The sequence below is a fragment of the Oncorhynchus keta genome, chromosome 19 (assembly GCF_023373465.1).
Source record: "Oncorhynchus keta strain PuntledgeMale-10-30-2019 chromosome 19, Oket_V2, whole genome shotgun sequence".
Taxonomy (NCBI): domain Eukaryota; kingdom Metazoa; phylum Chordata; class Actinopteri; order Salmoniformes; family Salmonidae; genus Oncorhynchus; species Oncorhynchus keta.
Genome location: NC_068439.1, coordinates 2,708,149 through 2,722,460, shown reverse-complemented (window position 1 = coordinate 2,722,460; position 14,312 = coordinate 2,708,149). Strand labels below are relative to the sequence as shown.

Below are 14,312 nucleotides of genomic sequence, written 5' to 3'. Positions count from 1 at the left end.
TTGTATATAACTGACAGTAATACATAGTGGAACCATCATCATGTTGTATATAACTGACAGTAATACACAGTGGAACCATCATCATGTTGTTGTATATAACTGACAGTAATACATAGTGGAACCATCATCATGTTGTTGTATATAACTGACAGTAATACACAGTGGAACCATCATCATGTTGTTGTATATAACTGACAGTAATACACAGTGGAACCATCATCATGTTGTGTATAACTGACAGTAATACACAGTGGAACCATCATCATGTTGTTGTATATAACTGACAGTAATACACAGTGGAACCATCATCATGTTGTTGTATATAACTGACAGTAATACACAGTGGAACCATCATCATGTTGTGTATAACTGACAGTAATACACAGTGGAACCATCATCATGTTGTTGTATATAACTGACAGTAATACATAGTGGAACCATCATCATGTTGTTGTATATAACTGACAGTAATACATAGTGGAACCATCATCATGTTGTTGTATATAACTGACAGTAATACACAGTGGAACCATCATCATGTTGTTGTATATAACTGACAGTAATACACAGTGGAACCATCATCATGTTGTGTATAACTGACAGTAATACACAGTGGAACCATCATCATGTTGTTGTATATAACTGACAGTAATACACAGTGGAACCATCATCATGTTGTATATAACTGACAGTAATACATAGTGGAACCATCATCATGTTGTATATAACTGACAGTAATACACAGTGGAACCATCATCATGTTGTATATAACTGACAGTAATACACAGTGGAACCATCATCATGTTGTATATAACTGACAGTAATACACAGTGGAACCATCATCATGTTGTATATAACTGACAGTAATACACAGTGGAACCATCATCATGTTGTATATAACTGACAGTAATACACAGTGGAACCATCATCATGTTGTATATAACTGACAGTAATACATAGTGGAACCATCATCATGTTGTATATAACTGACAGTAATACATAGTGGAACCATCATCATGTTGTATATAACTGACAGTAATACATAGTGGAACCATCATCATGTTGTATATAACTGACAGTAATACACAGTGGAACCATCATCATGTTGTATATAACTGACAGTAATACATAGTGGAACCATCATCATGTTGTTGTATATAACTGACAGTAATACACAGTGGAACCATCATCATGTTGTTGTATATAACTGACAGTAATACACAGTGGAACCATCATCATGTTGTGTATAACTGACAGTAATACACAGTGGAACCATCATCATGTTGTTGTATATAACTGACAGTAATACACAGTGGAACCATCATCATGTTGTTGTATATAACTGACAGTAATACACAGTGGAACCATCATCATGTTGTGTATAACTGACAGTAATACACAGTGGAACCATCATCATGTTGTTGTATATAACTGACAGTAATACACAGTGGAACCATCATCATGTTGTATATAACTGACAGTAATACATAGTGGAACCATCATCATGTTGTATATAACTGACAGTAATACACAGTGGAACCATCATCATGTTGTATATAACTGACAGTAATACACAGTGGAACCATCATCATGTTGTATATAACTGACAGTAATACACAGTGGAACCATCATCATGTTGTATATAACTGACAGTAATACACAGTGGAACCATCATCATGTTGTATATAACTGACAGTAATACACAGTGGAACCATCATCATGTTGTATATAACTGACAGTAATACATAGTGGAACCATCATCATGTTGTATATAACTGACAGTAATACATAGTGGAACCATCATCATGTTGTATATAACTGACAGTAATACATAGTGGAACCATCATCATGTTGTATATAACTGACAGTAATACACAGTGGAACCATCATCATGTTGTTGTATATAACTGACAGTAATACATAGTGGAACCATCATCATGTTGTTGTATATAACTGACAGTAATACACAGTGGAACCATCATCATGTTGTTGTATATAACTGACAGTAATACACAGTGGAACCATCATCATGTTGTGTATAACTGACAGTAATACACAGTGGAACCATCATCATGTTGTTGTATATAACTGACAGTAATACACAGTGGAACCATCATCATGTTGTTGTATATAACTGACAGTAATACACAGTGGAACCATCATCATGTTGTGTATAACTGACAGTAATACACAGTGGAACCATCATCATGTTGTTGTATATAACTGACAGTAATACACAGTGGAACCATCATCATGTTGTATATAACTGACAGTAATACATAGTGGAACCATCATCATGTTGTTGTATATAACTGACAGTAATACATAGTGGAACCATCATCATGTTGTTGTATATAACTGACAGTAATACACAGTGGAACCATCATCATGTTGTTGTATATAACTGACAGTAATACACAGTGGAACCATCATCATGTTGTTGTATATAACTGACAGTAATACATAGTGGAACCATCATCATGTTGTATATAACTGACAGTAATACACAGTGGAACCATCATCATGTTGTATATAACTGACAGTAATACATAGTGGAACCATCATCATGTTGTATATAACTGACAGTAATACACAGTGGAACCATCATCATGTTGTTGTATATAACTGACAGTAATACACAGTGGAACCATCATCATGTTGTTGAGCCGTTAAATTCTACAACCACCTAAAAGGAATTGATTCCCAAACCTTCCATAACAAAGCCATCACCTTCAGAGAGATGAACCTGGAGAAGAGTCCCCTCAGCAAGCTGGTCCTGGGGCTCTGTTCACAAACACAAACACACCCCACAGAGCCCCAGGACAGCAGCACAATTAGACCCAACCAAATCATGAGAAAACAAAAAGATAATTACTTGACACATTGGAAAGAATTAACAAAAAACAGAGCAAACTAGAATGCTATTTGGCCCTAAACAGAGAGTACACAGCGGCAGAATACCTGACCACTGTGACTGACCCAAACTTAAGGAAAGCTTTGATTATGTACAGACTCAGTGAGCATAGCCTTGCTATTGGGAAAGACTGCCGTAGGCAGACATGGCTCTCAAGAGAAGACAGGCTATGTGCTCACTGCCCACAAAATGAGGTGGAAACTGAGCTGCACTTCCTAACCTCCTGCCCAATGTATGACCATATTAGAGAGACATATTTCCCTCAGATTACACAGATCCACAAAGAATTCGAAAACAAATCCAATTTTGATAAACTCCCATATCTACTGGGTGAAATACCAGTGTGCCATCACAGCAGCAAGATGTGTGACCTGTTGCCACAAGAAAAGTTCAACCAGTGAAGAACATCGTAAATCCAACTGTCTCTATTATCTTGGAACTTGTGTGAGTGGAACGTTTACTCTTTTATTTATTTGTTTATGATCTATGTCACATGTGTGAGTGGAATGTTAGCATGTGTCCCATACCAATAAAGCCCTTTAATTGAATTGAGAGTGAAGAGAACGAGAGGGAGCACACAGAGGTAGCAGAGAAAGACAGAGTAGAGAGAGAGAGCACACAGAGGTAGCAGAGTAGAGAGAGAGAGGTAGCAGAGTAGAGAGAGAGAGGTAGCAGAGTAGAGTAGAGAGAGAGCACACAGAGGTAGCAGAGTAGAGAGAGGTAGCAGAGTAGAGAGAGGTAGCAGAGTAGAGTAGAGAGAGCACACAGAGGTAGCAGAGTAGAGTAGAGAGAGAGAGAGGTAGCAGAGTAGAGAGAGGTAGCAGAGTAGAGTAGAGAGAGAGAGGCAGCAGAGTAGAGTAGAGAGAGAGAGGTAGCAGAGTAGAGAGAGAGAGGTAGCAGAGTAGAGTAGAGAGAGCACACAGAGGTAGCAGAGTAGAGAGAGAGAGCACACAGAGGTAGCAGAGTAGAGAGAGAGAGCACACAGAGGTAGCAGAGTAGAGAGAGAGCACACAGAGGTAGCAGAGTAGAGTAGAGAGAGAGAGGTAGTAGAGTAGAGTAGAGAGAGGTAGCAGAGTAGAGAGAGAGAGCAGAGTAGAGTAGAGAGAGCACACAGAGGTAGCAGAGTAGAGAGAGAGAGCACACAGAGGTAGCAGAGTAGAGAGAGAGAGCACAGAGGTAGCAGAGTAGAGTAGAGAGAGAGAGGTAGTAGAGTAGAGTAGAGAGAGAGAGGTAGCAGAGTAGAGAGAGAGAGCACACAGAGGTAGCAGAGTAGAGAGAGAGAGCACACAGAGGTAGCAGAGTAGAGTAGAGAGAGAGAGGTAGCAGAGTAGAGAGAGAGAGGTAGCAGAGTAGAGAGAGAGCACACAGAGGTAGCAGAGTAGAGAGAGAGAGCACACAGAGGTAGCAGAGTAGAGAGAGAGAGCACACAGAGGTAGCAGAGTAGAGAGAGAGAGAGAGTAGAGAGAGAGAGAGAGAGGTAGCAGAGTAGAGAGAGGTAGCAGAGTAGAGTAGAGAGAGAGAGGCAGCAGAGTAGAGTAGAGAGAGAGAGGTAGCAGAGTAGAGAGAGAGAGGTAGCAGAGTAGAGTAGAGAGAGCACACAGAGGTAGCAGAGTAGAGAGAGAGAGCACACAGAGGTAGCAGAGTAGAGAGAGAGAGAGCACACAGAGGTAGCAGAGTAGAGAGAGAGCACACAGAGGTAGCAGAGTAGAGTAGAGAGAGAGAGGTAGCAGAGTAGAGTAGAGAGAGAGAGGTAGCAGAGTAGAGAGAGAGAGGTAGCAGAGTAGAGTAGAGAGAGCACACAGAGGTAGCAGAGTAGAGAGAGAGAGCACACAGAGGTAGCAGAGTAGAGAGAGAGAGCACAGAGGTAGCAGAGTAGAGTAGAGAGAGAGAGGTAGTAGAGTAGAGTAGAGAGAGAGAGGTAGCAGAGTAGAGAGAGAGAGCACACAGAGGTAGCAGAGTAGAGTAGAGAGAGCACACAGAGGTAGCAGAGTAGAGTAGAGAGAGAGGGTAGCAGAGTAGAGAGAGAGAGGTAGCAGAGTAGAGAGAGAGCACACAGAGGTAGCAGAGTAGAGAGAGAGAGAGCACACAGAGGTAGCAGAGTAGAGAGAGAGCACACAGAGGTAGCAGAGTAGAGAGAGAGAGAGAGGCAGAGTAGAGAGAGAGGTAGCAGAGTAGAGAGAGAGAGAGAGGTAGCAGAGTAGAGAGAGAGAGGTAGCAGAGTAGAGAGAGAGAGGTAGCAGAGTAGAGAGAGAGAGCACACAGAGGTAGCAGAGTAGAGAGAGAGCACACAGAGGTAGCAGAGTAGAGAGAGAGAGCACACAGAGGTAGCAGAGTAGAGAGAGAGAGAGAGAGAGTAGCAGAGTAGAGAGAGAGAGAGGTAGCAGAGTAGAGAGAGAGAGAGAGGTAGCAGAGTAGAGAGAGCACACAGAGGTAGCAGAGTAGAGAGAGAGAGGTAGCAGAGTAGAGAGAGAGAGAGAGCACACAGAGGTAGCAGAGTAGAGAGAGAAGGGAGAACAGAGAGTTGAGGGTGAGAAAGAGCGATAGCAGAGAGAAAACCTCAACGGTGTTTTCCTAGCTTGTTACATGACTTTGGGGAAGAGGGGGGGGGGGGGACACACAGTTCACTGGGAAGCCAAACATTTGACGAATTATGTTCAATGTTCACCAGTGAGTCTGCTATTGAATGTTGATATTTCCATGTCTCTATTTGTCTTTGGTTTTAATGTGTTATTTTAGTAACCAGTGTGTTTTGCATGGCTTCAGCGATGTTCAGTACATTAATAATAACTTTATTAGTCCTCTCCGGGGAACATTCAGTCCGGCAGGACTGATTCTATGGCAAATACAACATTTAATATTATTAAACAAGAACTATACTGACTAAGTGGGTTCGATCCCCGGGACCACCCATACGTAGAATGTATGCACACATGACTGTAAGTCGCTTTGGATAAAAGCGCCTGCTAAATGGCATATATTATTATTATATTATTATTATTTATTATATTATTATTATTATTATTATAACGTTTACAGGGGGCCATTTCCTGCAGAACAGATGTGTTCTAAAAAACGTGTTGTATCTGAACATGAGCAATGTAAACTTAAAGAGTTGTGGTGCCCTTTGGTGAAAATAACACCTCTGCCTGCCAGCTTCATCAATAGTACATTTTTAATACCTATATTTTTAATACGACAAAATACAGAAATCTCAACCGATTGAACTCCAACCCACCTGCTCAGTGACTTTGGCGCCATCTGCTGGATAAAACAAGGACAGACACAGTATCGAGAGTTTTCTTTTGTAAATGTAATACCGATCAAATTCACTAGGGGGACAATCACTATCCTTGGATTGTCTCAGCACCATATATATTTGACCTTTATTTAACTAGGCAAGTCAGTTAAAGAACAAACTCTTTTTTTACAATGAAAGTCTAGGAACAGTGGGGGTTAACTGCCTTGTTGAGGGGCAGAACGACAGATGTTTACCTTGTCAGCTCTGGGATTCGATAAAAGGAACGGAGCAGTATGATCTAGAACAGTGGTTCCCAAATAAATAAACATATATTTAAAAGAAATGTGGAGAACTGCAGGAAATAAACGTTCAGCCCTGCAAAAGTTCTCTCTGCAAACAAGAGGGAAACAAGAGGGACGTGAACAGTTTGTCGTGAACATGAAGCTCGTGCCCATAGAAACAACGAGGTGGATGTGAGATATTCCCCAACGGTGGAAGGAGAGTAAAACAGTTTGGGAATCCCCGAAACCCCGACCTGGAAAATATTGTTTTCCACATAAGGACGACGTCTAGTCCGACAAATGTGTTGGTTTGTAAAATAGGGCTTTCCTTCTTTTTACTGAAGACAAGGACACCAGGTTTGTAATAGGGCTTTCCTTCTTGTTACTGAAGACAAGGACACCAGGTTTGTAATAGGGCTTTCCTTCTTGTTACTGAAGAAAATGACACCAGGTTTGTAATAGGGCTTTCCATCTTGTTACTGAAGAAAATGACACCAGGTTTGTAATAGGGCTTTCCTTCTTGTTACTGAAGAAAATGACACCAGGTTTGTAATAGGGCTTTCCATCTTTTACTGAAGAAAATGACACCAGGTTTGTAATAGGGCTTTCCATCTTGTTACTGAAGACAAGGACACCAGGTTTGTAATAGGGCTTTCCTTCTTGTTACTGAAGAAAATGACACCAGGTTTGTAATAGGGCTTTCCATCTTGTTACTGAAGAAAATGACACCAGGTTTGTAATAGGGCTTTCCTTCTTGTTACTGAAGACAAGGACACCAGGTTTGTAATAGGGCTTTCCATCTTGTTACTGAAGAAAATAACACCAGGTTTGTAATAGGGCTTTCCATCTTGTTACTGAAGAAAATGACACCAGGTTTGTAATAGGGCTTTCCATCTTGTTACTGAAGAAAATGACACCAGGTTTGTAATAGGGCTTTCCATCTTGTTACTGAAGAAAATGACACCAGGTTTGTAATAGGGCTTTCCATCTTGTTACTGAAGAAAATGACACCAGGTTTGTAATAGGGCTTTCCATCTTGTTACTGAAGAAAATGACACCAGGTTTGTAATAGGGCTTTCCATCTTGTTACTGAAGAAAATGACACCAGGTTTGTAATAGGGCTTTCCATCTTGTTACTGAAGAAAATGACACCAGGTTTGTAATAGGGCTTTCCTTCTTGTTACTGAAGAAAATGACACCAGGTTTGTAATAGGGCTTTCCATCTTGTTACTGAAGAAAATGACACCAGGTTTGTAATAGGGCTTTCAATCTTGTTACTGAACACCATGTTTGTAAAATCTTTTACTGACAAGGACACCAGGTTTGTAATAGGGCTTTCCATCTTGTTACTGAAGACAAGGACACCAGGTTTGTAATAGGGCTTTCCATCTTGTTACTGAAGACAAGGACACCAGGTTTGTAATAGGGCTTTCCATCTTTTTACTGAAGACAAGGACACCATGTTTGTAATAGGGCTTTCCATCTTTTTACTGAAGAAAATGACACCAGGTTTGTAATAGGGCTTTCCATCTTGTTACTGAAGAAAATGACACCAGGTTTGTAATAGGGCTTTCCATCTTTTTACTGAAGACAAGGACACCAGGTTTGTAATAGGGCTTTCCATCTTGTTACTGAAGACAAGGACACCAGGTTTGTAATAGGGCTTTCCATCTTGTTACTGAAGAAAATGACACCAGGTTTGTAATAGGGCTTTCCATCTTGTTACTGAAGACAATGACACCAGGTTTGTAATAGGGCTTTCCATCTTGTTACTGAAGACAAGGACACCAGGTTTGTAATAGGGCTTTCCATCTTGTTACTGAAGACAATGACACCAGGTTTGTAATAGGGCTTTCCATCTTGTTACTGAAGACAATGACACCAGGTTTGTAATAGGGCTTTCCATCTTGTTACTGAAGACAATGACACCAGGTTTGTAATAGGGCTTTCCATCTTGTTACTGAAGACAATGACACCAGGTTTGTAATAGGGCTTTCCATCTTGTTACTGAAGACAAGGACACCAGGTTTGTAATAGGGCTTTCCATCTTGTTACTGAAGACAATGACACCAGGTTTGTAATAGGCTTTCCATCTTGTTACTGACACCAGGTTTGTAATAGGGCTTTCCATCTTGTTACTGAAGACAAGGACACCAGGTTTGTAATAGGGCTTTCCATCTTGTTACTGAAGACAATGACACCAGGTTTGTAATAGGGCTTTCCATCTTGTTACTGAAGACAATGACACCAGGTTTGTAATAGGGCTTTCCATCTTGTTACTGAAGAAAATGACACCAGGTTTGTAATAGGGCTTTCATCTTGTTACAAGAAAATGTTTGTAATAGGGCTTTCCATCTTGTTACTGAAGACAATGACACCAGGTTTGTAATAGGGCTTTCCATCTTGTTACTGAAGACAATGACACCAGGTTTGTAATAGGGCTTTCCATCTTGTTACTGAAGACAATGACACCAGGTTTGTAATAGGGCTTTCCATCTTTTACTGAAGACAATGACACCAGGTTTGTAATAGGGCTTTCCATCTTTTACTGAAGACAATGACACCAGGTTTGTAATAGGGCTTTCCATCTTGTTACTGAAGACAATGACACCAGGTTTGTAATAGGGCTTTCCATCTTGTTACTGAAGACAATGACACCAGGTTTGTAATAGGGCTTTCCATCTTTTACTGAAGACAATGACACCAGGTTTGTAATAGGGCTTTCCATCTTTTACTGAAGACAATGACACCAGGTTTGTAATAGGGCTTTCCATCTTATTACTGAAGACAATGACACCAGGTTTGTAATAGGGCTTTCCATCTTATTACTGAAGACAAGGACACCAGGTTGGGCACATTGAACAAAAAGACCATTCTGGAACATGACATTGCAAATTAACAAGCAACAAAAAGAGAAATAGATAAATACATATATTAGTCTAGTTTTTGGTCACGTTAAACATTACAAAGTTAAACATGTTTTCACAGTGTTAAAATTTCAGTAAATCATATCAGCTTTGGACCAATGAGTTCCCAAACCCCTCCTGGATGTGACCTTCACGCTGTGGAAACATTTTCAAGCTGATACACCCATTAAAAACATTTACAAATACAGTACCAGTCAAACGTTTAGACACACCTACTCATTCAAGGGGGTTGTCTTTATTTTTACTATTTTTTTAATTGTAGAGTAGTAATTGTTTTTAATTGTAGAGTAGTAGTGAAGACATCAGAACTATGACATAACACATGGTGTGGACAATCCCAAGAGTGTGCAAAGCTGTCATCGAGGCAAAGGGTGGCTACTTTGAAGAATCTCAAATAAAAGATATATTTTGATTTGTTTAACACTTTTTTGGTTACTACATGATTCCATATGTGTTATTTCATAGTGTTGATGTCTTCACTATTATTCTACAATGTAGAAAATAGTTCAAATAAAGAAAAACCCTGGAATGAGTAGGTGTCCAGATTTCTCGTACGGTTCATACTGTATGTATGTATGTATACTGTCTTTCAAAAGTTTGGGGTCACTTAGAAATGTCATTATTTTTTAAACAAAATCAAATGTTTTGTCCATTAAAATAACATCAAATTGATCAGAAATACAGTGTAGACATTGTTAATGTTGTAAATTACTATTGTAGCTGGAAACGGCTGATTTTTAATGGAATATCTACATAGGCGTACAGAGGACCATTATCAGCAACAATCACTCCTGTGTTCCAATGGCACGTTGTGTTAGTTAATCCCAGTTTATCATTTTAAAAGGCTAGTTGATCATTAGAAAACCCTTTTGCAATTATGTTAGCACAGCTGAAAACTGTTGTCCCGATTAAAGAAGCAATAAAACTGGCCTTCTTTAGACTAGTTGAGTATCTGGAGCATCAGCATTTGTGGGTTCAATTACAGGCTCAAAATGGCCAGAAACAAAGACCTTTCTTCTGAAACTCGTCAGTCTATTCTTGTTCTGAGAAATGAAGGCCATTCCATGCGAGAAATTACCAAGAAACTGAAGAATTTCTAAATGACCCCAAACTTTTAAAAGGTAGTATGTATGTGTATATATATATATATATATCCGTTGTGTCAGATGAGTTGTACATCTAATGTTAAACCTTGATCAAGGTGTTACGAGTACACCATATATTCCTTCATAGATTATATGTCCTAACGGTTGTTCTACATCTGCCACCAAAAAGACACTATAAAGCCACAATGGTGTAATGATGTTCTTCTGGTTCGTCACCTTCTGACAGACTCGTCATTTAAAGGACACCGTCGTAATGGTGAATCGTGTTCAAGTGATATTTAAGACTAGCAAAACCTGTAAAGCATCTACCACACAGTTTACAGCGATAGGGTTTCTCTCCAGTGTGAATCCGCTGGTGAACTTTCAGGTTGCCTTGGGTGCTGAAGCCCCGTCCACACACAGTGCACGTGAAAGGTCTCTCCCCTGTGTGAACCAGCTTATGTCTGGCCAGATGGTAAGTGTCTTTAAAACATTTGCCACACTCTATGCAACCATGTGGCTTCTCCTCCGTGTGAGTTGACTGGTGCTGTTCAAGGTCTTCCCTCTGGTCGAAGCCTTTCCCACAGTCCTTACACGGGTAGGATTTCTCCCCTGTGTGGAACAGCGTGTGTTTGGTCAGGTATTGCTTGGTAGGGAAGCCTTTGTCACATTCTTTGCATTGGAATAGTTTCTCTCCAGTGTGAATCCTCAAGTGAACCTTCATATATCCCTTAGATCGGAAGCATTTACCACATTCTCTGCATTTGAACGGTCTCTCGCCTGTGTGAGTGCGCATGTGTAGTTTCAGATTATGATTGTAAGGGAAACACTTGCCACAAACATGACAAGTAGGTTTGGCTGCAGGTTGAAGTTGAGGAGTGGGCATTCCTTTAGTGAAGGTTTGCCGGTGAGCAGTAGGCCTAGGTTTTGGTTCAGTGAGGGTTTGAGGGTGAGCACCGGGCCAAGGTTTTGGGTCAGTGAGGGTTTGAGGGTGAGCACCGTGCCACGGTTTTGGGTCAGGGAGGGTTTGAGGGTGAGCACCGGGCCAAGGTTTTGGTTCAGTGAGGGTTTGAGGGTGAGCATTGTGCCAAGGTTTTGATTCAGTGTGGGTTTGAGAGTGAGGAGTAGTTCTCTCTTTAGTGTGGGTTTGCACGTGGACTGTCAGATTTTCTTTCGAGTCCAAGACTCCTTCACACACACCACAACGGTATTGTTTAGCATGCTTTGTGTGTGTTCTTTGCACGTGGTTAACTAAAAAACCCATACGAACAAAAGTCCTCCCACACAGCTTGCAGCGATAAGGAGAAGCATCTTCAACAACACTTGTTCCTTTCTTCGCCCGTTTTCTTTGTGATTTCCGTGGCTTTGACCCCGGCGCTAGCTCCATGCTCTCCCCATCGGTGTCCCTCCCACTGTTTTCACTCTGAGCTGCAGGACTGGACGGTTCCGATACTATGTAGTCTATGTAGTCTTCATCACCGGGCTCTGTCTGTATCCCTCCAGTTGTGTTATTGAATGGTAAACCTCCGTCTCTACTCCCCACAGTGTGGGATGCATGACGCGTGTTCTCACAGTCACTCACCACACAGACAGTAATGAAGTCTTTGGTATCAGACTCTTGAAGCAGCTCTTCCTCCTGTTCATCTTTAATCTGTGTGGGCTCTGGGACCTGCTGCCCCATACGGGGAAACACTTGTTCACAGTGCTGCTGCTCAGGGGGAAGCTCCTCTTTAGAGACTGTGAAGGTGAGCTGTTGGGGGTCTAAATTAGAACAAAGAAGATAAATACAAAAATTAAGTAGTGTTATCATTAAATATATAGTTAGACGTTTGTAATCTAAAATTATACCTATAGTTCTCATAAACACGAGCAGTTGCTGTTTACATAGCTATGTGGTCCTTCTGTAGCTCAGTTGGTAGAGCATGGCGCTTGTAACGCCAGGGTAGTGGGTTCGATTCCCGGGACCACCCATACGTAGAATGTATGCACACATGACTGTAAGTCGCTTTGGATAAAAGCGTCTGCTAAATGCCATATATATATATATATATATATATATATATATATATTTAGCAAACTAGCTAGCTACTTTAAGGTGGGATACATTCATCGAGTTGTGCTAGCATAGTTAGCATGGCTAGTATAGTTAGCATGGCTAGTATAGTTAGCATGGCTAGCATAGTTAGCATGGCTAGCATGGCTAGCATAGTTAGCATGGCTAGTATAGTTAGCAAAGCTAGCATAGCTAGTATAGTTAGCATGGCTAGCATTGTTAGCATGGTTAGCATAGCTAGCTAACGTTAGGTAGATAGTAAATCAGCTATCTAGCCAAGTTGCGACTGGTGAGTGGATGTGAATCGGTTGTCGATAATACTAAGGGAGAGAGGCAGGCCATCATTATCTCATTCCTTATCAGATTGATATAGCTAGCTAGGCAACATACCTTTTGTATGTAGGTGTAAATGTGGTTTGAAATCCAGCAGCAGCCGTAACCGTTCGTTGTCCTCCTTGTAACGGGAGATTTCGTCCTGATAGTCTGTTATCGTTCTCTCTACTGCCGATGTTATCTCCCTCGCCGCCGCAGTCAGTCGTTCACTGAGATACGCGTTGAACAACTCCAGTTTAGACATTTTGAGATTTTATTTATTTTTTAATTAAAACGTTATGACATTCGATAGCTTTAAATTGTTCTTCTGCTCAATGTGCTGTGATTTTATTCCCTTGTCGTGCCCATTGATGTATATAAAATAACTGTAGACCGCATTTCCAAGATGGACGACCAGCATCTTCCACTTCCGCTACTCGTTTGCGTAGTCTCTTACGTAATCACGTTTCACAGTGGCCACGTCCCTCAACTGGGTTAAGAACTCAGAATCTGCCTTTGGCTTCCAGTCAAATTAGACTCAAATTTGACGTGTAAGTCTTGCTCATACTCTTATTAAATTAAATACCATGACTGTCTTCTCTTTAGCTGGGAATGTTGTTTAAAATGTCAGGCACAACATACTTTGCTGATATCGCTATCAATTTAATGCCTACCCCTTAAAAATATACATTTTCATGTACAGGTTGTGCTATTAGTGTGCTAACACTCATTCAGACAGGCTGGTAGAATAGCTAGCATTCACCGGTTGAAGTTCAAATCAAATCCAACTTTATTTGTCACAATTGCCAAATACAACAAGTGAAGACCTTACAGTGAAACGCTTATTTACAATCCATTAGTCCTGTGGCCATTGAAGTAACCTTAGAGCATAATGGAGTTGACTGGTGACTATAACATGACTATAAACTCACCACGTCTAGTTTATTAGGTACACCACCCCGTTCACGAAAAATGGATCGCTCCTACAGACAGTGAGTCATGTTGCCATGGCTGGCTGGCAGGCAGCTCCTTTTCCATTTAACTTTAGAATGGGGAAAACGAGTGACCTAAAGCGACATTGAGCGTGGTATGATGGTCGGTGCCAGGCTTTGAGAGTGGTATGATCGCCGGTGCCAGGCTTTGAGCGTGGTATGATCGGTGCCAGGCTTTGACCGTGGTATGATCGTCAGTGCCAGGCAATCACAATCATAATCTGAAACGACACATGCGCACTTGTAACAGTATAACTTTAGACCGTCCCCTCGCCCATACCCGGGCGCGAACCAGGGACCCTCTGCACACATCAACAACAGTCACCCACGAAGCATCGTTACCCATCGCTCCACAAAAGCCGCGGCCCTTGCCGGAAACCACTCCTTCAAGGTCTCAGAGCAAGTGGCGTCACTGATTGAAACGCTATTTAGCGCGCACCGCTAACGAAGCTAGCCGTTTCACATCCGTTACACACTCACACAGGCGAGAGACCGTTCAAATGCAGAGAA

General features: G+C 41.2%; 1 protein-coding gene and 1 long non-coding RNA gene across 49 annotated transcripts; one reads left to right on the top strand and one right to left on the bottom strand.

Moving 5' to 3' along the window:
- The first annotated feature begins 6,624 nt into the window (after window positions 1–6,624).
- Window positions 6,625–9,197, top strand: LOC127909122 (uncharacterized). 48 transcript variants are annotated; one of them, XR_008069799.1, is made up of 8 exons: window positions 6,625–6,978; window positions 7,072–7,165; window positions 7,260–7,682; window positions 7,943–8,506; window positions 8,544–8,731; window positions 8,815–8,908; window positions 9,001–9,047; window positions 9,141–9,197. It is a non-coding gene; the product is annotated as an uncharacterized LOC127909122 (long non-coding RNA). The 48 variants fall into 48 exon arrangements; XR_008069811.1 differs by lacking the exon at window positions 8,815–8,908 and having other exon boundaries at window positions 8,544–8,637; window positions 8,955–9,047; XR_008069809.1 differs by lacking the exon at window positions 8,815–8,908 and having other exon boundaries at window positions 8,544–8,684.
- Window positions 9,198–9,234: 37 nt separating this feature from the next.
- On the bottom strand, window positions 9,235–13,241 carry LOC118378927 (zinc finger protein ZFP2-like). The gene is made up of 2 exons (XM_035765919.2): window positions 12,889–13,241; window positions 9,235–12,206 (listed from the first exon to the last, which is right to left on the bottom strand). The coding sequence occupies exons 1-2, from the start codon at window positions 13,073–13,075 to the stop codon at window positions 10,702–10,704; spliced, it is 1,692 nt and encodes a 563-aa protein (XP_035621812.1). The 5' UTR covers window positions 13,076–13,241; the 3' UTR covers window positions 9,235–10,701.
- Between the last annotated feature and the right edge of the window lie 1,071 nt (window positions 13,242–14,312).